The sequence below is a fragment of the Nuphar pumila genome, chromosome 4 (assembly GCF_984573655.1).
Source record: "Nuphar pumila chromosome 4, dmNupPumi1.hap1.1, whole genome shotgun sequence".
Lineage (NCBI taxonomy): Eukaryota > Viridiplantae > Streptophyta > Magnoliopsida > Nymphaeales > Nymphaeaceae > Nuphar > Nuphar pumila.
The window spans coordinates 139719729-139744248 of NC_143252.1; the positions used below are offsets into that span (position 1 = coordinate 139719729).

At 37.8% G+C, this 24520-nt stretch overlaps 2 protein-coding genes across 3 annotated transcripts; both read right to left on the reverse strand.

Annotated features, from left to right (window-relative positions):
* Window positions 1-2758: 2758 nt before the first annotated feature.
* LOC149841309 (uncharacterized) lies at window positions 2759-4060 on the reverse strand. Its single transcript, XM_090004750.1, has one exon. The coding sequence runs from the start codon at window positions 3974-3976 to the stop codon at window positions 2828-2830; it is 1149 nt and encodes a 382-aa protein (XP_089860876.1). The 5' UTR covers window positions 3977-4060; the 3' UTR covers window positions 2759-2827.
* A 6969-nt stretch (window positions 4061-11029) lies between these two features.
* Window positions 11030-22683, reverse strand: LOC149841310 (putative protein phosphatase 2C 10). Of its 2 annotated transcripts, XM_090003755.1 has the most exons (6): window positions 22463-22683; window positions 21604-21849; window positions 21236-21512; window positions 12250-12404; window positions 12013-12157; window positions 11030-11287 (listed from the first exon to the last, which is right to left on the reverse strand). In XM_090003755.1, exons 1-5 carry the CDS (start codon window positions 22505-22507, stop codon window positions 12014-12016), a joined length of 867 nt encoding a protein of 288 aa, XP_089859881.1. In that variant the 5' UTR covers window positions 22508-22683; the 3' UTR covers window positions 11030-11287; window position 12013. The 2 variants fall into 2 exon arrangements, with proteins under 2 accessions (XP_089859881.1, XP_089859880.1); XM_090003754.1 differs by lacking the exon at window positions 11030-11287 and having other exon boundaries at window positions 11623-12157; window positions 22463-22681.
* Window positions 22684-24520: the final 1837 nt, after the last annotated feature.

The following is a 24520-nucleotide window of genomic DNA, read 5'->3' on the forward strand; positions in this document are numbered from 1 at the left end:
ATCTTTTTTGTTTTCACTCACATTTTTTTCAATCATTTCTTACTTTCTAACATGTCCATACTCGAACGCAAAGCAAAAAAATTAATCCATCCGAACTCCAAAACTCATCCGTGGTAATAGGGGTGTGATTAGAAAATGATTTCTTTCACTTCTAAATCCTAAATAATTCTAGGAAGAGTTAGTTATTGCATAAAGAATTAGTTCATTTCTTCAGTTTGCTTAATTCATATTGGGTTTGAATGTTTTATATTGGACCTTGATTTTTATTATCTAAGATCAAGAGATACAAATATAATTTTATATAAGAAACTATCAAAAAATTATCAGCTATTGACTAAAAACTACAAAAATCCACGTCATCCTATCTGATTAAAAAAAAAAAAATCAAGTTCGCAAGTTAGTTTGAGTCAAAAAAATCGGGTCATACCTGTATCATTGTGACACAAGTCATGAGGAAAGTGAGTGACCCAGTGATCGGAGCGAGCGAGCGAGCGAGTACCTTGCCACACAAAACGCAACATGCAATGCCTTACCCGATCACAACCCTCCATTTTACATCAAGAGCAACTTTTACGAAAATTGCTAAATATATCAGCAATTAATTAGGGGGGAAATGGTGGCGAAAAGTGCAAGATTCAAATATTGCAAAACCACTAAATCTATACATCCAACCTCAAAAAATGAATATAAAAATACGGGAAAAAATTATGTACTAGGGGAAAACGAAAGTGGGAAAGACGTGAAAAAATTCTTTACTAAGGAAAGTGAAAAGAGGAAAGATGGAGCGATTCAAATTCATTAAGGGAGGGATGGCCAGCAAAGAAAGGTGGATTTATGTTTGAAAATTGGTGTCTCAAAAATGAAGAATGTTCCAGCAAGAGGCAAGGTGGGTAGCTATATACGCATCATAATAGCGAAGCTAGATTTCAGTAGAAGGAGGTTGATACAATAGTCTACAGATCAAGGAAAGAACAGATTTGGCATGGTTAGTGGGTTACAAGTAGAAATTGAGAGCATTCAACTGAGAGTCATGAATATGTGCGTCAGTCCCTCCAAGATAGACATTTGTTATTGATTCAAATCATACCTGGTACTTATCTCAAAGGAACAAGGTGATAATGACATCACAAACTTGAGGACAATCTTTCTTTTAAAACACCACCCTTAAAATGGTCACTAAAGTTTTTTGGGTTTGAGAAAGATTTTGCCTTCGAATATATATATATATATATATATATATATATATATATATCCATCTCAGTGTACTTTCCTCCCAGGTAGGCGTTTGCATGATTCTATAGTTTTGGCTCATTGAAGCAATTCACTCGATGTTTTTAAACAAAGGGCATTTATTTTTCAAGATCGACTTAAATGAGGCTTTTTTATTCAATTAAATGGTCAACTTTTTATAGCAATTAACATCAATAGAGAGAAAAAGGGCGAACTTTTTAAACCATTATGTGGTCTTAAGCAATGTGACCCACTATCATTGCTTATATTCATCTTCTATAGTCTATTCAACGAAGAGTAGTTGAGTGACTGGAGTTGTGAAGCAAGTTATCTTGCTTTTTGGGTAAGGGCCAAAGTCGTCGTCGTTGTCTCTAGAGTGATGAAAAACTTTCCAACTCTCTGCTGCTTCAAAGCCAACTAGGGATTTCAGTTTGATGATGACTTTCCTGTCTGGCCTCCCAAACTTCTTTCATCTCCTCTTTGCATTAGACATCCTTATTTTTTAAGAGACGTGAGAGAAAAATTTAGTCTCTTGTTGTTATTACGGGTAAGAAGGGAAAGCACCTCTCGTAGTTTGGTATGTTGGAAGATATTCACTAATTGCCTTTGGAGTGTGGGGACTTGGCATTAGAGACCTCCATCATTTTAATGCAGTGTTTATAATCAAATGGTGATGGATCATATGCACAGAAGATAACATGGTAGCAAAGTGCCTTAGGAAAAAATTATGGTTTGCAAGGTTGGTTATTGGCAATGGATATATGACTCAAAAGTGAAAGACTGGTTCTGGCTTTTAGAAGGGGCTCTGCATTGTTCTATCGGTTTTCTTAAAGTACATCAAAGTAGAGTTGGGAGATAAAAGCTCTACAAGTTTTTGGTGGGATATTTGGGTAGATCAACAACCTGTAAGGCATAGGTTCTCGAATTTATTTGGAGTTGTGGCTGGTTCTAACCCTATTGTCGCTACCATTTGGCCGGAAGGTGCAAGATGGTCCTGACTTCCGATGAACTCCCCTCTGCTGAGGCTGACTGTGAATACCAAGCTTTTATATCTCTTTTTCAGCCCGACATTCAGAGATAGAGATGACGAATTAAGTTGGAGGTTATCACCTGATGAAGGTTATCGGTGAAGTCCAGCTATAGAGCCCTATGTCCAGCGGCCATTAGTCCCCTCCCACACTACACCATTTAGGGAGAAGGCCTACCTTTGAGGGGTTTTCATTTGCCTGCCTTTTGCTTCAGAGAAAAATTAAAACATGTCCAATTTTGAAAACCAGATGATTTCATTTATCGAACAAATATGCGGGATTGAAGAGGAGACCAAAGCTCACTTATTTAATGATTGAATTTTCTTGTATGTGGTGCACTAAATGCAAAAGTATGTGCATCATTCATGATTCAGTGGGAGCTTCATCAAAAATGCTGATTCAAATGACCAGATTCAGACCTATTTTGGATCCACAGGTGGATGATTTCAGTGTTTGGACTCTTTTTTTTTTAACTACCATGCACATGTACTGATTCATTCTGTTTTAATGCCAACGATTAATTATTATTTTCTATCAATAAAAAGAAAAGAGAAGCCGGAGAAAAGAACCTAGAAAAGTTCCCTGAATACATCGCCATCCACGGGCACTATATCCGAAAACCCTAACCCCATCTCCATATCTGAGCCAAAGAAATCATCCAGCAAACCCTCAAAATAGCTCTCGTCGATGGCCGCCAGTTCCTGCACCATCGTCCCTCCGATGATTCCGCTCCCGGATGCCTCCGGCCGCACATCCTTGGCCTCCTTTTTCCTCTCCTCCACGGCCGGCATGTGTCCATCGAAGAGAGCCATGTGCCCGAAGAGCTTGTCCTTCCTGAAGAAGGTCGTACCGCACGAGCACGCCCACCGCGGCCTTTCGCAGTGCTTGAGATGGCTCTTGAGGTCTGCGAGGACGGAGAACGTCTTCCGATTGCACTTGTTGCACGAGTACATCTTGGGGCAGTGGCTCCGCCTGAAGTGTTTCTTGACGCAGATGGCCGACTTGAGCGGCCGGAACCTCGCGTGCCGCTGGTTCCGACCGCACCCGGCGAAGGGGCACGAGAACCGAACCCTCCCAGCCTCCTCCGCCACCGCCGGCACCGGCTTCGCGAGCGCCTCCTGCGTCTTGTACTGGTTCCCGTGGGCGCGCATGTGCATCCGGAGGTTCGCGTCCCTCTTGAACCCCTTCCCGCAGATCTCGCAGAAGTGGGCGTGCTCCGCCAGCAGCTCCACCGCGTCGATCTCCACGATATCGAACCCCCCGGCGATTCCGCCGCCGTTCGGCGGCGGCGGAGGAACAGAGATCGCCGGAACCTTCACATCCGGCGGAAAGGAGGGCGTTTGACTAAGCCCTTGCCTGCAGAACGCGAGGAGAACCGATCCGTTAGAGATGATACCGTGGATCGCCGAGTCGATCTCCGACGAGATCGCCGCCATCTGCTCCCTGCTCATCACGGGGGGTCCCCGGTCGAGGATCCGACGGTCGGCGTTCATCTTCCCTTGGAGGATCGAGAGGTTCTGCAGGGGAGCCCGGAGATGGCTTGACCCGGCTGGCCGATCCCCGTCGTAAAACGCCGCCGTGGCCGGTTTCCGGACGCCGGAATCGTAGTCGCCGACGTCCGAATGTAAAGAGATATCCATCACTTCTTCATATCCCCAAATCCCTATCTTTCTTCCTTCTGCAACACGTCTGACAGGGAAGCTTCCTAGCGTCTTCATCCTTCATCTCAAGAAAGAGTACGGGCTTCAAGAAAATAATAAAAAGTAGTTAATTGCTAGCGCGTCGGACGACTCCATGGATCTCCTCCAAAAGACTTTTTTTTTCTAACGAGATATGTTCAACGTAGCACCTAACCTTTTGGCATAATTAAAAATGTTCCAAACTTTTTTGCCATAATTAAAAATAACAGGATTAATTTTAAGGCATAATTAAAACTGCACCTGATTAATGTTCGAAGAACGCCAATTGTTGGTCTCTGTAAATTAAAAACAAGCTCTTTTTCTATCAGATGTAATTTCTGAGTGAGAAAAATTCAAGATGGAAAAAATAAAGACAGCCAGATTCTTGTGAGAAATCGTTTGCTTGTTTTTTCTCGTACCTTGTATGTAAAATATTGATAAAAAAATAAATAAATTTTAAGAAAAAAATATGCATACAAGAACAAATATAAAATAATTTTTGTGGCTTAGTAAAAAAGTAAAAAAATCATAATATTTTTATTTAAACAATAATATTATGATATTTTGGCTATTTAAAATAGAGACCAAAATATCTATATTTTTCAAAAAATCACTGATATTTGTCATTATGCTAATAATCTATCTTGGAGTAGTACAAGGGTGTTACTTTTTTTATCATCCAACAATTAGAATATATTGTTGGTCTTATATGCCAACCATAGTATTGATGGCTTATGAAATAGGGGGGTCTTAATTTGTACCTTACCTTCCTTTCTCATTTTTTGAGCTTAATATTTTTTATTTATCATTAAAGTATATTGATCTTTAGATCATCACATTTGGAAAGGCTAGCTCGTGGGTAAGGAACCCTCGAGTTGGATAAGAAAAGCTTATTTTGACCATATCTGACCACCCTATGGATGTCTTCATCGTAGGGGTGGCAATTTCTGACACGACCCGCCAACCCGCCTCTTAGGCGGGTTCGGGTTGGGCTTAAGCCAACCCGTTTAATAAACGGGTCGACCCGCGTAACCCATTTATTAAACAGGTCGGGTTCGGGTTGGGGGTATGCCAACCCGGCTGACCCGTTTAATAAACGGGTTAGGCGGGTGGGTCAACCCGCCAACCCGACCCGCCAACCTGAAAACCTGTTTACCCGACCCAACCCATTTATTAAATGGGTTGGCGGGTCCTGTCTGGTTACCCGTTTATTAAACGGGTCGGGTTCGGGTTGAGGTATGCTGACACGCCAACCCGACCCGCCAACCCGACAACCCGACCCGATTGCCACCCCTACTTCATCATGGTCAAAATAGCATGAATCGATACTTAGAACATAGTTTTTTTTTATGTAAAAATATTTTTCTTTGACGTTTGAAAATTTAGCACATTGTAGGCTGTTGATTTTTCAACCCTTGTAAAACCTGACATTAGTAAAAAAAAAAAAAAAAATCCAAAGGTCAGTTTCAACAAAATTTAATATATAGATCACATTTGAAAGGTCAGATGTGCAAACAAACTGAAAAAATAAAAATGTTATATTTTTTCACTAGAGGTTAACTTGATGTGGTCGGATTGAGAAACCAAGAAGAGAAAGTGTGTAGCCGGTATAACCATGGGCGTCCGATCCGATCTCTCACTTCACGCTTCCAAGCAAGCCCACTGCTAAGCCCATGATAAACGCCTGGGTGTGCACATGCTCTACTCGATCGATCATATAAAATAGTAGGAGGAGAACCCCGATCTCGATCTAATGGGGACTCCGATCTTCCTCATGGGTAGTGGGTCAAAGCAAAAGTCATGAATGACGAGGGGCCTCTCCAACATCTTCTGCTTATCCATTGGTTTTCGCTGCTTACGCTGCGTACGTTGGATTCGATCGTAAAACTATTGATTTCGGTTGGGACCGACGTAACTCCATTACTTATGAATCGAAATTTGAAAAGCAGGATGTTGAGGCATCCATACCTGGCTGAGTTGAACACCTCTCCGAACATACTCTGAGAGATTCTTGTTGTTGAGCTCATTTCGTTGGAGTCAATTCCCAATCTCTGAGAGTTGAGTTTATCACCCCCTTACCATTGGGCATGCTTTGTACCACAACGCTAGAACGAAGCCTCTTTTTGCCTTGTTGAAAAACACTTTCTTTCCCTGTCTTAGTTGTGTCTCTCCCTTTAGGGGAACTTCATTTATGCAAACAGATGATGGGGTTGCCTCACCCGAAATTCTCGTGTTTTTCTCATTGAAACAATGATTCACGTTCCATTGACTTGTAAAGGTCAGTAAGAGTTTCAGTAGTGAATTAATTCATTCCTCGCGCTGGGAATTGATAAGATGACATGCTTCTAACGAAAGCAAACATAAAAAAAAAACACAATAATACCATGGTAGCATAATAAGATATATTGGAAATAGGTGAGACTTTGACATATATCTATAATTAAAATATAAAAACAATATGGCATGTATATTATTTAAAAATAAAGAACATAAAAAACACAATAATACCATGGTAGCATAATACGATATATTGGAAATAGGTGAGACTTTGACATCGAGTCACAATAAGATTTTTTTTTTATAATTTTGAATATTTTATGCGAACAACATTTTCAAATTCTTAGGGGCCATTCACTTCCTAGGAAAGATAAGGCCTTTTTCTTACCAGGGGTGACAAGCACCCTTGTAAGATTTAGGAGGTGGAGCGTAACAAATAGAGGTGGTCATCAGGTCGGGTGCCGGATGGGCTGTTGGGTACCCAGCCCGTTTTGGGTCAGACTCAGGCTGCAAAATGCAGCTAGGTTCGATTGCTTAACCGCACCTGAATCGGGTCGGACCCATGTGCAAAATGCACAAGGCCGGACAGACTCAGTTCATTAAATAGGTCAGGCCTAAAGGGCCCGGCCCAAGGAGGCCGATTATAACTGGGTCGGGCCAGTCCGATGGTCACCCCTAATAACAAACTCCCCCTAGTGATGTTTGTGACTAAACAGAGTTGGTATGAACATAAAATCTCATTGTACGACTTATGATGAGATCCATCATATGTTGATCCTAGCTGTCCAGCCGACGGCTAGGATTAGTCCATTCTCATCTCAAATATAGACTAAACCTAGTCTAGCCGTCCAGATGCATAGGTTGGACCAAGTCCTGATATAATTACTCTCTATTGGTACACTGACAAACTCTAATATAGGTCACCAAATTTAGGATTTACTAAAAGACTACAGTTTATTATTCTTTATAGTTTAGATAATTGTCACATTATTTGATAATTAGTTAACATAACAAACATAGTAGAGACAAGGGCGATAGGGATTGAGGACTACAATACATGTGAGAAAAGTCTATGGCCCCTTTGTGCAGAGATGTTATCTTTGCTGTTATGTCTATCAATGGCTGACTAATCTAAGCCGTTGTTTTCAGAAACCAATGGTTAAGATTGGAATTCATGGGGATCGGTCTTTTGGCAAGGATGAGGGAGTGTGATGAAAATGTCTTTATTTTTTATGATGAGGAAGGCACCTTCGTCGATGCGAGGAAAACCTCAAGTGGGACCCACCACCACCCTGCACTCCCGTGGCCCACCTAAGCTAGGGACACACCGAATGTCAAAGGTGCCAGCAAGGTTGATGACGCGCTGCCTCAGTATGAGTGGGTCCAATTACCGCATATGAGGGGGTCCCACTGCCACACAGAGGAAACCCAGTGCTCACATAAATGAACTCCACAAACAGCCAAATTTGGGAGTTGAAGAAGTGAAATCGTGTTTGAATTTCTTTGTCCCAACAACCAAGGGCTTGGTAGCCTAATTAAGTTGGCCAACTTGGATGTGTTTGAAAGGGTGAAAGCATGTTTTCTATTAAAAAAAAACATATAGAATATGTCTCTAAGTTCAAATTAAGCAAATATCCTAAGCTTTTTTATTTTTCCAATCAAAATGGTTTAATTAGACCTTTAGAAGACTTTATATATATATATATATATATATATATATATATATATATATATATATATATATATATGAGTGTGTGATGGGTAGGTGTTTAATGCATAGGTGCTGAACCCATGCTTAATAAAGCTGACAATCCATCACGCTCATTGATGTATGATCAGCACGCAAAAAAATTGCATCAAAAAAATGCTAAACAAAGTCAAAACGCTCAAAACAATCCTTTAGTGGCACTCAAAACTGCCGCTAAAGAGTCGCAGGGATGCATGCGAAGCATGCGATATTAGAAATTTGTAATGCTGTGCGCATCCCTGTGACCCTTTAGCAGCACTTCAAAATCGCTAAAGGATTTTTTTTGTGTGTTTTGTCGTTGTTTAGTGTTTTTTTTTTTGTTTTTGTGCATTGAACGTCTATCAACGCACATGATGAACGGTTAGCACGATTAAGCACAGGTTTGGCACATATGCATTAAGCACCTACCTACCTACCTATATATATATATATATATATATATATATATAGAGAGAGAGAGAGAGAGAGAGAGAGAGAGAGAGAGAACAGCCCAGCCATATGGCCGAGCCTGATAAATGAGGTTTAAAACTTTAAACCAAAATTTCAGTTATAACAAAAAATAAAATTAAATGTAAGATATAAAATTAAGTGTGTAATAAAGAGTATCTCATCCAGGGCTAGGAACAATAGAAGTGCCAAGGCAAGCACATGTGACGACCCTTAAATAGTGTCAAAATATACGTTGCTAAAATGAATACATTACTCTATTAAAAAAATTTAACATTCTTGGATCAATGTCGAAATTCATGCATCAAACCGCCTCCATGATTCGTCCATGCATCTTATGTCACAATAAGCACAATGCAAACCCAAAAAATTCATTTCATTGCCCGCCCAATAGGCCCGGTTATAGGTAAACGAGGTTTTATGTTGAAAAATTTATTCATATACATAATGAATATTTAAAATAGCATATTTGTTGTTTTTTAATGCTTTTATTAAAAACATTCGTCTAGAAATGTTCTGAAACTATTTTTTCATAACAAATCACGTGAATAGAGATACATTTTCATTAATACATCATAATATATTTTAAAGTCAAAGCATGCAACTAAAAACCTAAAGTTATTTAGAGAAAAAAAATACAAAATATTATCGCATCTTTTTTATACATGCATTTAATGAGGAAAATTTTAATTTCAGATCGAACACAATTCAGCCCCACATCTGATCAGTTTTTCACCACTAGTATCTTCTATAGTATATAGCGTATCATGCGCCCGTGATGGAACTGGCTTGACTGGTGTTTCTGAGCTTTTGGAAGTAAATGAATCCATTAGTGAATGTTATAATAGATCTGCTCATGACCCACAAAGGCTTCTTAACCAAGTTGAAGGGACTGCATGAGTTAGTTAGTGTTTGTCCTTCGTTGCAAGACCCAAGCTGAGCCTAGTGTCCCAAGAAGGGCTTGAGTTTTGCACCGATGGATTCTGCGAACAGGACGTGGGTTGACCCATTGTTCCTCAGCAGACAAAAACCATGGTTATTCCCTAGCTATACAGGAAGAAAAAGAAAAAGAAAAAGAAAGAGGAAGCTATGCATGGAAGAGAAACTGATTTCAGTTAACCAAGGGCATCTCTGGTTCCAACTTTCTACTGTGATGGCATCATCCGATTAAAGTCCCATTGAATGATTCGTCCTTCAAAATTTGAGCAAGTTGACAAGCTTAAAAGGGTATGTTTGGAAGCCAGTTGCCTACCAGAGTTTTTAATATGAGAAGTTTTTCAAAAGCAAACTTTTCAATTGTTTGCATAGCATGAGAAAAACTCTCATAGGAAAATGTGAAAAAATGAGAGAGGAGGAAGTGGTACCTCCTTAGTTTTTTTTTTCCTTCACCCTTTTTTTTTACACAGCCTCCTCATCCATAAACTCACCACCACCGCCAGAGTTCGCCGGATGAAGGCTGTGTCATCACCAGAGATGCGAGCCATGAGAGAGAGAAGTGGAAGATAGGAGAGAGGTCAGACAGCAAGGGGAAGGAGAGAGGTCGAGAATGGGTGGTGGTGACTAAAAATAAATTCTCTTGGTAGGAATGGAAGAATATTTCTTATTAAAAAGTGTACTTTTTAGAAAAACTCTCAAAAACCTAGTTTGAAAGGGTCAGAAAAAGTTCATAAGGATTTTTCATTTTGCAGCATTTTTACTACATCTTTCAAAGGTGGCATAAGAAATCCACTTGTTAGCCTATTGTTGAAGAGATGGTATATTCCAGTGGCACAACGGTCATGCAATTCACAACCAAGGCACCAAGTTGTTTAAGAGGTATGTTCTCCGTGGCACCCCTTGTTTTTTGGTGTTAAGTGGAGACCAAACTGATCTTCCGTCCCAAATTATGGTAGAAAGGCATAGAAAATGTGAGATGAGATAGCTTCCCGAGAAATCTCTGCAAAAACTCACTCTCCCAGAGTCTGAATAAGCTAAGCTTTATATTATTCACAATAGTATAGCATCAAATGACATTTTTCAAGGTTTACTGTCAAATGACCTTTGGCACGCTTGTTCATTCAACAACAGATAAATGTAGAGCAGCTATAGTATCTCACTGTATCCTTTCATTAACCAAATACATCTGAATCTTAAAAGAATTAAGAGTGAAGCAATCATGTTTAACCGACCACAGATATGCACTAAGGGTGCACTCTTTGAATAAATGGATTGTAGACATACAAGGATAAGAGTAGCGGTGTAAATGGGTCGGGTCAGGTCCGACCCAGACACACCCATATAAGTATTAACCGGGTTCCGGTTTGGGTTCTATCACTTCAAAAAATAATGAAAACCATTATCTTGTTCATTAGAAGTCTTTGTGATGGTAAAAGACTCGTTCCTTATTGGGGCGTTTGACTCACTAGACACACTAGGTAGTGTTTGTCCAGGACCTCTCACTGGTTCCCTCCCACCCATGTTAAATACAAAGGAGCATGAACCAACTGGTCCGTATTAAACACAGGATGGCACCAAGACAGAGATTCAAACACGCCCTAAACCTGACTCATTCTCTAAACTTGAGAGTATTAATTATGTTTCTCCCATGTTTGTTCTGATGATGATGATGATGACCACAATGACAGTAAATGATAGCACATTATTGTTTTTGCTGTTGCTGAGGTTGTACACAAAGCCAAAGCACACATTGGACCATGCAGGGAAACATAAGAAGTCCACATCCCTTTACATTCACCGTTTATCATGAATTTTAAAGCATCCTGGTTTCACAATTATCAACCAAGGTTATGGTCGAATCCTCTTGCGAAATCACCAAACCCCCTATGATGCGCTTATGCTTGCTTTGCAAAACCATCATACTTCCATCAGTAACCATGTACCTATAAGAGCAACTACAAAATATTACCTGATGTGAGTAGAAACCAGTCTTTTTTGCGTAGAAGTTTGCGATAATATGGATAACAGGATATTGTTCTAAGCTTTAACACGTGTGTGTGCATTTTTGTCTTTATGAATTTTTTGAAATTTTGAAAAATTAATACAGGTTCTGCAACTGCTTCTGGCATAGGTGATGCTGATGATGTTGTATATTGGCTAGAATATCACAGACACAAACACTACCATACCCCCAAGGGCCATGGTTAAAAAATGATCATTTAACTTGTCAGTGTCAACTAAAAGAGAGAGAGAGAGAGAGAGAGAGAGAGAGAGAGAGTTCTTGAATAAAGAAATTGATGATTTAGGTCCTAAAGTTATAGACTTCTTACAAAACGGATCCCTGAAACTTCATTCACAATGATAATTGAGAAGCCATTCCCTCGTATCGTGTATAACCACAAACTCTGCAATTCTCAGTCATTTGAATAGAGCACGTAGAAAGAGTACACTAGTACACGTTGCAACTCTAATAAAAGAAATCATAGAATTTCCAAACAGCAAAAAACAGGAAAGGCTGAAACTTTACAGGAAAATGTCATGGGATGTTATCTGCGGATAAGAGATTCCCATGGCATAGGAATCATAATGGTATGAATGGTGATTTCCATTATGATGGCCTCAAATACAATCAAATTTCACGATAACTGAGATTCTCGGAGAGGATTACCTTATAGTGATCTGAATCGTAGAACAATACAAGATATATCATCTTTACTTTCTTTATTCACTGCTTCGGCAGTTAATCGCTTCGCTGCCACCATGGGATCCTTGATCTTTCGGGCAAAATCAACCACCTCCTGATTACTCATCACCTAATTCAGATTTGAAAAGGAAAAGAGTATTTAAGACAATATTCTTTCCAACATGAAAAAGATCAAGAGTGCACATGGAGAAGGAAAACAACCTTCCACAGACCGTCACTTGCAAGAATGAGAAATTCAATACTACTGTTGATATCCACATTCTGTATATCAGGATCTGATCTTAAATGCAATTTGAGGCTCTTATCTCCAAAAGCACGAGAAACAGCAAGTTGACCATTAACTCTGGGTACATCACCTGTTATCAGAAGACAAAATATCTAAGACAAGTTGGCAAAAACTTGAAGTTGAACATCCTCCATGTAACCAAACGATGATACAGAAACATGAACTGGATAAGAGGGCACACAAATACCTATTTCCAATTAATTTATATGCTAGAGTTCTGAAGCATTGCAAGAGAGTCAGGTTATGCAAGGAGTATCGATCTTGCACATAAATGGATCCATATAATTTTGTTTGGCCTATTTCAAGATTTGAATCATAACCAAGGCAACATTGCAACTTTTTAAGTTTGAAAATACTTGCTGTGACACTAAGCTTGATCAATACAATTCAATGCCGTGCTTCAGAAGGAAAGGTAGCAAGTAAATCTCCTTATAATGCCCACTATGCAAACCTTAGTATCTCAAAGATCCACCTGAACATATTTCTCTTTCTCCTGAGAAGGGAGTGGAAGAGGGGAGACGGAAGCAGAAACGGCAGTCAACTGTTAATAAAAGTTACAAAATCATCTCCTGGGTATCCAGGATGCATATCACAAACTGCACAATATTTTGTCCCAAGGATTCGTTTTATCTTTGGGGCCTTCCAAATCATGCCAATGAGCCCTGTACAATTGTGATATCTGTTTTATAGGTTGACTATGAAATGGTGGATTGGACAAGAATATGCATTATGAATACAGTTTGACAGAAGATTGACAGGCTTGGTAAAAAAAACTTGGCTCACTGCACCAAGACTTTCACAAATTGACTATCCTTGATTTTCAGTAAGGGCATGTAAATACCCATTTCCAAACATCTTGATTAGCTCTACACAACAGCAGACCTATCTAGTTGACACATTCATGTTCTCAGTTAAGTATGCATCTCAACTAAAAGTGAAACATCCGAGGGCAAGGGGTAAGCCATCAGAGTTTTACGCTGCCAAGACAGCGACTGTAATTACAGCAGGGACAGTTTCTCCGATTAAAAAAGAACTAAAAGTGAAAGAGATAAGCTGCAGCAGAGTGAGATGACTTGGTTTTGACCAAGGTTGGAAGTATCATATTGTAACTCTTATCGGTCAGGCCCAAAATAAGATGTGTATCATATCGTATTGTATTGTAAAAAAACATAAATTTTGAAAAAAAAAATTATAAAAATTATAAAAAATCAAGAAAATAAAAAAATAGCAAAAATTCTAAAAATTCATAACACACGAAACAATGATGAAATTCACAAAATGCAACCATAAAATCACATATGAAGCATTTATGTCTATGAGATGGATAAGACATCATCAAACATCAACTACCTTACAAGAACAATGTAAAATACTAAATATCTTGCAATTAAGAACATGTCACAAGACTCGTACTTTCATATTACACAAACAAAAATATTATGGCAATAGTTGCACTCGATTTTTAATCTGTTTTCACTCATTACTTGAGTGCTCTATTGCCATGATGGATTATCTGATGTCATCTTTATTGGAGTGTGGAGTCTGATTTCTGCCTTGATATAAATCTTTAATTTTTACAGATCCAACTTCACAGTAAGTTGGCGGGGGGTTGTAGGGGGGCAACGCCCCCCAAGGCAAAACATTTTTGGAGGGTAGCTTTGTAATTTTACTCATAATAAAGATTTTTTTATCTTAACTCACTTCCTTCAATGAAAAAAATGGTGAAAATGCACTTTTACTTTAGCAAAAAGTAAAAACCCTCTTCATTGCGCACAGATCGGCCCTTAAATCACTATCACGAGTCCTAGGGTGCGGGGATACTTCTCTAATGGCTTCTACACAAATGAGGGAGTCGGCTATCAAGAAGTCTTTAAAACTCAAAACTGAAAAATTGCGATTCAGCCATTTTTCCAGTGTGTCTACCCTGTATTGTATGATACACCCCGTATCATATGAAACATACGATACAAATATGATGAATTGCAATACGAGTGCATATCGTATCAATATTTCTCATAGTAACTATATGCATCGTACGATACATTACAATACATACAACATTCATTTTGACACAAGCCATCTTAAATTGAACTCAAAACAGGGCCATTAAGAATCCTAAACTGGGTTTTAATGAGGTTCAGTTAAGGAACAGAACATCTATGCAACATGATATATGAAACAGATCACAAGCTTATCTATCTAGGATGTCCAGGAGGTGTGGAATCAACCAGGCCAACCAACATTGAATCTTAACCATCTCAACTTGTTGAGAAACAGATCGCCTACAATGTGACGTACCGTATAACTCATAGTTGCACAGGTTTGATGAGTACTCAACCATGATCTTTAGTTAGAAGCATGAATTGGCAAGAAACCACAACCAAATTGAGATGCAAAGCATAATAGGGAAAGAATATGAATCTGTTCCCTTAAAAAGTACAGAGTACATATGCAACAGAAGAGAGACAACTAACCTGAAAAAATATACAAAAAAGGAAACTAAAGTACAAAATAAGGCTGAAAAGCATACAAATATAAAATACAAAAACTAAAAGAACTAAAAAAGACAGTGGACAAGTTCTTCAATTTGGCACGACCAAAAAGAGTGTTTGATCGAAAGAAAAACATGTTGTTCTCCATGACCATCCATCTCTTGTTCAAATATCTATGTTTTGAATTTAAAACTAGTTCCATTGGCAATTTGTGCATAGAATGACGGCCGTATATACATAAAGACCTGTGCATATGAAGGGAACTACATAGTTGGGAAAGAATGACAAGTGGATACATGCATGGAATAATCTATTATATGAAATCTACATATTTTTTAAAAGAATTCTTAACATTTTTATGTGTATGCATGCATGTACGTGTGTGTGTGTGTGTGTGTGTGTGTGTGTGTTGCTTTCCTACATTTGGCACTGTCTTGGCAAGAAATGGACGAGGTGACACCATACATGATGGACCTTCAGTTTCCAGCAAAACCTACATAGGAATGATGCAGTCAAGTGAGATCTAATTGGCCAAAAAATAAGTCTAAAACCACGTGTGAGAATCCAGTGCCCCAAAAATCAAAGACTTCCTCTGTAGGTTTATACATAGGGTAAGGGCCTAAGATCAGGTCAAAATTCCACCTACACATAAAATGTCAATCAATTACAAGTTTTCGGCCATGATAAAGCACGACAACAATAGAGGGAAAGCCACCCTATGTAGTCAAATGCGCTAGGTGGTGTCTAGTTGGCAGACCCCTACAAAGACTAGTCAAGGACTAGGCAGGACTAGTCGGTCTAAATGGTACCCCAATTCAAAAATAAAAATATATACATAAAATATGTTAATTCTTTTGGTAATATTTTCATCAAATAAGTACACAATTACACATGAAAAATGTATATATCTTCAATTATTCATAACATATTCAGTATAATCAACAAAACATGTCTTCAGCCTTTCATAGAAAAATTGATTGCAACACACACACACAGTTTATTTATTGCATAATCAGAATATATATATATATATATATACAAAAAAATCATATTATCCACCTTTCACAGAAGCACAGTACCACATACATATATAAATAACATATTATATAATCAGTAATACTAAAATAAGCTTTCAAGCTTTTATAGAAAAAATTACAAAAGCTCACACATATACCAAGTTGAAAAAGAAGCATAATGGACCAATTGAAGAATTGTAGTTGCAGATGTTTTTCACTTGATCTGAGCAGTAGATGTGTTTATGACCGCAAGTTTACTAGAGAATATATTTTATATAGAATCATTTCAAAGAAAAACCTGATCTTTCATTGTAAATTTTTGGTGCAATATGGGCCATTGATTTTTAATTTCTTAAAAAACCTGTTTGAACATAAAAAAAAACTACTCAAATTACATTTTTTCCACTAAATAAGCTATAGAGATCACATCTGTAGGTCTGATTTATAAATCATATGATAAAATAGTAAGAAACTAATATGGTTTGTTGCGGTCCATTCCTAAATTGGTTAGAAGGGACTTCTCTCTCTCTCTCGCACCCAATCTAAAGAATAACGTGGTAATTCTTTCAATTAAGAGTTAGTCAGTGTCCACGTGTGTGTGTGTGTGTGTGTGTGTGTATATATATATATATATATATATATATATATATAGAGAGAGAGAGAGAGAGATCTGGGAGAATCTAGGCATATTTTGTTTCTTAACAAGGATTAAAGAGTATAGCAATACAGAGATCATTTTTATTCAATGTGAGGAAGGGTTCAAAGGAGAGAGAGTTACAGGAAATTTCCATAATTTTAAGGGAAAGATTTAGTAAGACCAAGTAGGATGTGCTTAATTTCTTTTCAAATAGAAACATAATTAATGTAATGCAATGTGGTAATTATTTTTTGATAAATATGTAAAGATATTGAGAGCGACATAACAGAACTATACAAAATATAGTATAGGTAATAATTACCTTTTCTATTTCTTCTTTTATTAAAACTAATATGTATTTAACAGGCAGTAGAGTAGAAAAGGTGAAAAGGCATTAAAAGACATGGCATTATCTAGGGGTAAGTTGAATATTTTTCTGCATTTTCTTTCAAAATAATGTGATTGTCTTCTAGTGTGTATGTGTGTGTGTGTGTGTGTGCGTAGAGCGAGAGAGAAAATGGAAAGATGCAAGTAACTGTACATGGACATCTAAGATGTTATATGGATCATTTGATCATATTCAATCTGATGATTTAATTATAATGTTCAAATCCCTATAAACGTAAATCACACATAACCGTTATTTATGGTTACCCCCATACACAGCAACCCACCTGTATCCATCTTTCTTTTCCAAACATGGAAAAAGTATGATGACAAGTAGGTTTCCATCTGTGTGGAGAACCATCATTTATGAATTTTCATTTGTGGCTAAGTTTGAAATTCATTAAATATGAGATGTTAGATTGGATCTGATCAAATAACTATATAATGTCATGATGCTCCACACAGTGATAGTGTTACTTACATGTGTCGGACTGTGTGCACATGTGTGTTCCTTCTCAGATAAGTTGAGTCACTCAGCACACAACCATCTGGACCAGAATCACTCCCACATCTAGCCTTATGCAGCATCAAATTGTACTAACTATGATGCCCAAGATTTATTATTAGGCTAACATTATTTTGTAACTGATGTAGTTGTTATTAGGCTAATATTGTGTATGATACAGTCATTTCTATTTTTTTATATCAATAAAAAAAATAACGTCAAACTCTTTTATCAACCTATTCATTTTGTAGATTCCAGACATATAGGATGACAAATAGACTAGCAAATAGAAAAGGAGCAAAGTGCTAACCCATACCCCTTAGTTGCAAGATCGAACAATGCAACATACAGGCTGACTTTCTCCCTCAGGCCCTTGTCAATAGCACAACTAACATTCCTGTCGCCTAGATATAATTAGAGATGTCGAATGTGAAACAAAGAATTGACCAAGTCTATGCTATTAGATCATTACTAGATTGCTAAGCCCTTCCTACAGCCTCACCCTATATCAAGTTTGGAAAATAGAGCATTGAGTCTTTGCTATCCTCAAAGCAGACCATATGTAACATCCATCACGTATGGACCATCCAGATGCATGGCTTGCTCTCCTAACCATATATATATGGAAGAATACTCACCTTTTGCATGACTTACTCGTCACAAATAACTTCCTATAGTGCAACTTTTACCTTTAAATAATTCTACAATATAAAGAGGCATGTGCAACAGCCATTCTCAATTAATACAGTAAATTGTGTTTGAATAACAAGAATACATAGCATAAAAAATGGATAAAGGACCAGATAGTTCCCAACTTCTATAATCTTCCCTTGAGCCTGCAACTACACATAAAAGTTCTATCAAGCTAATGTGGTTTGACCCAGAGATTTGAAAGTGAATCCAAATTATGATTTGAGGTATTACATCTGCATCACACAAAAGCCTGAGAAATTGAATTTGAGATGCAACATTGATCTACATAACGTGATGATCTAGTGTTGCAAACCCAATCCATACTGGGATAAGATAATAGAAAGATAACTATATCTAACATACTTTAAGAACACCAATGAAGACTGATGATGATTCCGTGCAGTGTTCGGAAACCCAGTGATTCAGGAATTGATTGTCAAGGGTTGTCTCATGATTCAGGTGGGCCAACTTGGTGACCTGGCCAGAATTTGTTAACTTTTAAATTTATGTAAGAACAATGCATTCATTATCATAAATAGCAAAAAAACTAGAGCATGAAATGATTGCTTGTAATATTCAAAAATAAGTCAAATAACATGATGGTAAGCTACAGCTAAGATACATTTACTTATTCATTAATAAGAAATCGAACTAAGCTAGTGTGTAACTATATATTGTTTGATATACATCACAAATAACTATCAAGGTCAGCAATCAAAAGAAAAAATCAACAAAAACAAGCATTAAACTTCACACATTAAGAATATCAATTACATCATAATTTAAGAAGACTTGACAAATAAATTATATATATGGTGTAATGATTGCTACCCTCGTGGGTAAGGGACCCGAATATTCTTATTTTCTTTAGTATTTTTACACATCTGACCTTCCAGATGTGATCTACATGTTAGGTTTAGTAGAAAACTGGCATTTGGACCATGTTGATGTATATGTCAGATTTTGCGAGGGTTGAAAAATCAATGGCCTACAATATACCAATTTTTCAAACCTCAAAAAACATATTTTTACGTTGAGAAACTACGACCCAAGGGTCGATTCCTACTATTTTGATCATGTGGAACACATCCATGGAGTCAGATTTGGACAAAATAACCTCCTCCTATGAGTTCCAACTAGGGGGTTCCTTACCCACCCACGAGGGTTGCAAATGCTATCCCATATATATATATATATATATATATATATATATATATATATATATATATATATATATATATATATATATATATATATATATATATATATATATATATATATATATAGTACAGTTTTCGCTGGTGGAGCCAGATCAGTAGGGGACACTGGGAAATCGCTTGATTCAAGATGAAAGAAGTAGAGAACCCAAAAAACTCAGCATCTTATTTTTCCCCAGAAATTATCGACTTTATTGAAAACAATCCCACACCAAGTGACAGGGAAAGAAATCGAGCAGCCATTGAACTAGCTCCCAAAAGGAGGGAAAGAAATGAAGCCCCAAGGGAAAGGGCCTTTGAAGCAAACTAGAATAAATTGAACTCAATGGTGATCGACTTGAAAAGATTACAGTGAATTCTTTCAAAGAGAAGCCTTGTCTTTAAATGAATTCACTAGTAGAAAGTGCTCAAGTGAGAGAGTAAAGGAACTGATGGAGGAACATTTGTTCGTAGGCTTTGAATTCACTGTTGGAGTAAATGAAGAGAGTTTTGTGACTTCTGAGCTGAATAGAGCTGAGCTCGTGACCCAAGGTAGGAGTCGAGTGAAGTAGCTTAGGTTTCTGCTATTCAAGTAGCCAGGTAAGCAACAGAAAATTAAGAAGGAATAGGAAGAAGTGATGTCATTGAAAGAATCAGATTCATTAGATCCAAGAGTGAATAGAACCCACATCAGGCTCTTTAATAGATATCCCTGTTATTCATGACTGGGAAAGATCTTTATTAAGAAAGAAGCAACATCCTAATCAGACCCGTCTTTGTAGCTCCAGAATGTTTCAGTTTATGCTCCTACCTATTATCTGGATATACCAAGAGAGATGTGTGGTCTAATGAGGCCACTATGAAATATTTACTCATGGGTGGGGCGAGCTCTTTCATTCTGGTTTATGGTTTCTCTTGGCTATATGGTTCATCCGGGGGAGAGATTGAGATTGAAGATATATATAGATATAATGCATACATTTGTTTCATACACTATGGGGGTGGTGAGAAGAGATATATTTTATGTCCCAGAGGGGCTATAATTGGAGGTAACATTGTTTTTGGTACAAAAGTTCATATATATATATATAGCCAACAAAACCCAGGTTGACTCAGTGGAGTCATACTGTGACTCAGCTGAGTCACAGTTTGACTCCAGTTGACTCAGTGAGTCACACTATGACTCCACTAAGTCTCACTTGGTCTTGCTGGTTCCCAAGTCCATTGGGTTAACCCAGTAAATGGACGAGCGGGGCTGAGTAAACGAGTCAATGAGTCACAGGTATCATCATCTTGATATTAAGGATCACATGTTGATTTTTACAGAAGGAACAGAGATTGTATTTTCAACAGCTTCTACTTTTAACAGAAAGATCATTTAAATATCAATGATCAGTCCGAACTCTGAATCATGATTGAAACTTGATGGTCTGGGCCCCCGGCATCCAGACTCTTTGGGACCATAATCACTAATCCACATTGTTATGCCCTTTAAATGATTGACATTTTTGGATGAGTGGTAAAGACATGTTAAAAAATATTCAGTGTCTGTACAATGACTTCACTTCCTTAATTTACTGTCATTTTCGTCCCCCCTGCCAGGCCCAAATAAAGAAACTACTCTGTAAGTCATGCAATGCTTCAACTATGTTACAGAAATAGTGTAAGAAAGATAAATGCATTTTCCTAGATTAGTAAAATAGACCATGCACATTTTCAGGCTTCAGTAAATGTACCTTTTCAATATGCTAATAGTTTCATTTATATGATGAGCAAATGCTTCAAGCACCCAATAAAAGAAAACAAGCATCGAGCAACTTCAATTGAAATGATTTTAATAAATTTTCAGGTTTTTCATTCTTAAATGTTTTCGCTACCGTCCTGCTTGTCCTAAAATAATTCAAATTCGTATAGCCTCTCTAGTTCGCCAAGATTAGAGATGAACTAGGTGAGTAAAAATAGAATCTAGTAGCACCTGGCATATTTGAAACAAATCCACCCTTTGTCTCGATGCTCCCACGTTCAGTATTAGGCTCATGGTCAGTTGTCAGCTGCACCGCAGTTCCACTTCTACAAAGGACTGCTCTTGAGTCACCAACATTGGCAATCCAAAGCTTCTGTCCATCTATAATAATGGCAGTAACCGCCGTGGATCCACCTCTCCCCAAATCCGGACTATGAGTCAGAATAGCCTGGTCCGTCCTCTCATAAGCTCTCAAGATGGATTGCCGTGGTTGAGACCAAAATTCTTCCTGCAAAGCAAATGTCAACCAACGAACGAATCACACCTACAAACATTACATCCACACCATGCACATTCCATCTACGAAATCACGACCCTACCTCCTTGAGTATATTGTTAAACAGATGCTTCTGCAGATATGCCGGAACGCTATGGCCCAAATGCCCATCGTAGATCGCAAACAACCCAAGTTCGTGTCTGTCTACTTGAACAAACTTCGCGACATGATAATCCTCCATGGGATGACTGGCTTTGCCTTTCACCAAGCTGAATCCATATGTAACCTTGAAAGGACCTTGTTGATTTTTCCCTTTACCCCAGTTACATGAAGACCCAACTCCTACCAACTGAAACACACAAAATCCAACTTCACCCCCAAAGTCTAAACCACTAAACCCCACAATTCAATCCCTACTAACACTCAAAAATCACAAAAAAAAAAACTCAATTCAGAACTACCAAAAGAAATCAAGTTCTACTCAATTAATTCACAAAACGCCCATCAACACTCAAACCCGCCCCAAATCACAAATTGTCCAACCAATAAACACTATAAAACAAGTAAAATTTCCTGAAAGTTAATGATTACTCCATTTCATCCCAAAAAACAAAAACGACGTTCCATCAAGCAAGCTTTCACCTTTTTGAGAAATCAAAGAGTCGAGTGAATAATAAACATATCACAAAAGCCAATTAAGATACCCCGAAAAGAAGGTAATCAAAATTCCACAATCAACACTTAAAACGCCCACCAACACTCAAATCCACTCCAAAATCCGCAAAATTCTTAACTTAAAAACAAAAAAGCACAAAACCCACAAATCTTCGACAATTCAACCTTAAACAATTCCAAAACACACAACCACAAATCAACCAACGCGTAATCACAAAGAGGACGACTCCGAGAGATCGAGATCAGAGAGAAAAAACAAGAACAAGGATTCAGGCGAGGGGCCATACCTGAGAATAATTAGCACCGAAGCAACATAACCGATCGATAAACATCTGATACGGATCTGTTTTGCCGAAACAACACTCCTTCTCCGCCACTCACTCGATCCTCTCCATAACAAAATTCTCACTGCCAAGGATCACAATTCACAAAACCCTAATTGCGATTTGAACCAAAACCCTAGAACCACATATTTTCTCACTTTTTCCCTCTATTTCCCGAATTCGTCTCACTACGAAGAGAAAGATACGCACATCCGTCTCTCTTCTACTTCCTTTCTTCCGGAAGAGAGAGAGAGAGAGAGGAAATAAAAAAAATCAATTATTGCTTTGCCATCGCAGTGATCGCACTCACCGTACTTAATAGAAGAATTAGGAGCGACAAGTTTTATAAATTTTAAAAGTCAAGCCCATCATAAAATTCGGACACCATTACGATATAAAGAAGTGGATGTGCAATACCTAAATGGTGGCATCGTATGTGCAGGGACTTGTTTTATAAGTTTTTAGCGTAATCAAGGCTATTTTCCGGAAAAAGAATGCGAGACGCTCTGTGATGGCAGGCTTTTCTCCGATGTTGACTTTGGGGCACCCAAGTCCCAATCCGTCCTTCTCATCGCACGTTTCTCCATAATACCACTTTCTTTTCTGATTTTGCCTTTTTTGCCCTCACCTTTTGCCATAAGAAATTTGAGAGGTTTTAAATTTTAATAGGAGACTATTTCCTACGCTTTAAAGTAATAATAATAATAATAATAATAATATTGGCAAAATGGTTACTAAGAGTTATATAAAATTATGAGAGCTCCTTTAAAAAAAAAACACAAATATCTTTTGAAAGTGTGAAACTAATTGTTTTTTTCCTGATTTCCAAATTATGAGAAACTCAATTTTCCAAATAACTTGATTTTCACAATATACATCGAACCTTTCTTGATATTGTAAAATGGAGGTGTCAGCCCCCCAAGGGGGTTGGCGTAGTGGGATGGGCAGTCAAGGTTCGATCCTTGATTCCTATGGGCATAGCCTTTTGTGCAAGGCAACGCGTACCATAAGGCTCGGAGATAGGGGTCTTAGCTTCAGAGTTTTATGTTGCGGCATGATAATGGTAAGTATGGTAGGTTCAACCAACGAGACCAGGTCTTGGTACCGAGTGTGGTTTCTTGGGCTTATAAATCTAAAATATTAGAGGTGTCAATTGGTTGAGTGTTTGGTTATATATATATATATTAAAGGAGATAAAAAATATATATTATTTTATAAGGTATAGGCTAGGTCTAGTTCATGTAATACTTATAATACCTTATAGTTTTTCATTGTAGTAGACCCGATCTGACGTGGGTTTGGACCCTATACCCACTTCAAAGTCAGATCCGGGTTCAGACCACTAGGTTCAAACCAGATCCGACCGGTTGACACTCGGTCTTTCTTGTATGAAAATTTGTGTTTATTTTAAATTTTATGCATTTAAAATTTAATAATATTTTTTATAAAATACTTAAAATTCATTTTAAGTAAAAGACCGTAAGTTAAATGCTTAGAGCTTCACAAATCCAAACATTTGCTAAACACTAATAATTATGGGATGTCAAATTACGGCTCTTTTGTCATTTCTTAAATAGTTAAGGACATTACTGTCATCATGTTTCTGAAAGTAGACTCTTTTGTCTTTGACCAAGAACTGGGTTCATAAACTATGGTTACTTTTTTTTGTTCCTTCTTTTTCCAACTTAACTTGCCACGCTTGACCATGCACACGTGCGTAACTACGTGGCACTGTAACTGAAAGTGGAGGAGCTGAAGGGGAGCATGTAATTATTAAAAAACGAATCGGTTATGTGCTTCACGGAAAACGGTTCGGTGAAATGGATCCCGATTTACCTGCTCCCTTGTTTCTAGGTTAAAAAGAACTATTAAAAACCAAATATTTTCTCCCTTAGAGATATTCTTATTAAGGGTGTCAACGGGTCAGGTTTGGTTGGGACTCAGATAGAACCAGAGTTGGATCAGATTTTCGGGTATAGTATTCTCGGACTTGGGTCTAATCAGATCTACTATAAAAAAATC

Bases quoted from the DNA above. Each gene is read 5' to 3' on its own strand.
- LOC149841309 (XM_090004750.1), bottom strand. From the start codon at position 3,976: ATGAAGACGCTAGGAAGCTTCCCTGTCAGACGTGTTGCAGAAGGAAGA.
- LOC149841310 (XM_090003755.1), bottom strand. From the start codon at position 22,507: ATGTTTATCGATCGGTTATGTTGCTTCGGTGCTAATTATTCTCAG. The intron at 21,513-21,603 runs GTAGGGTCGTGA...TTTGCTTTGCAG, and splicing joins TTAACAATATACTCAAGGAG to GAAGAATTTTGGTCTCAACC. The intron at 12,158-12,249 runs GTTGTTTTCCTT...AATCTGAATTAG, and splicing joins CAAGTGACGGTCTGTGGAAG to GTGATGAGTAATCAGGAGGT.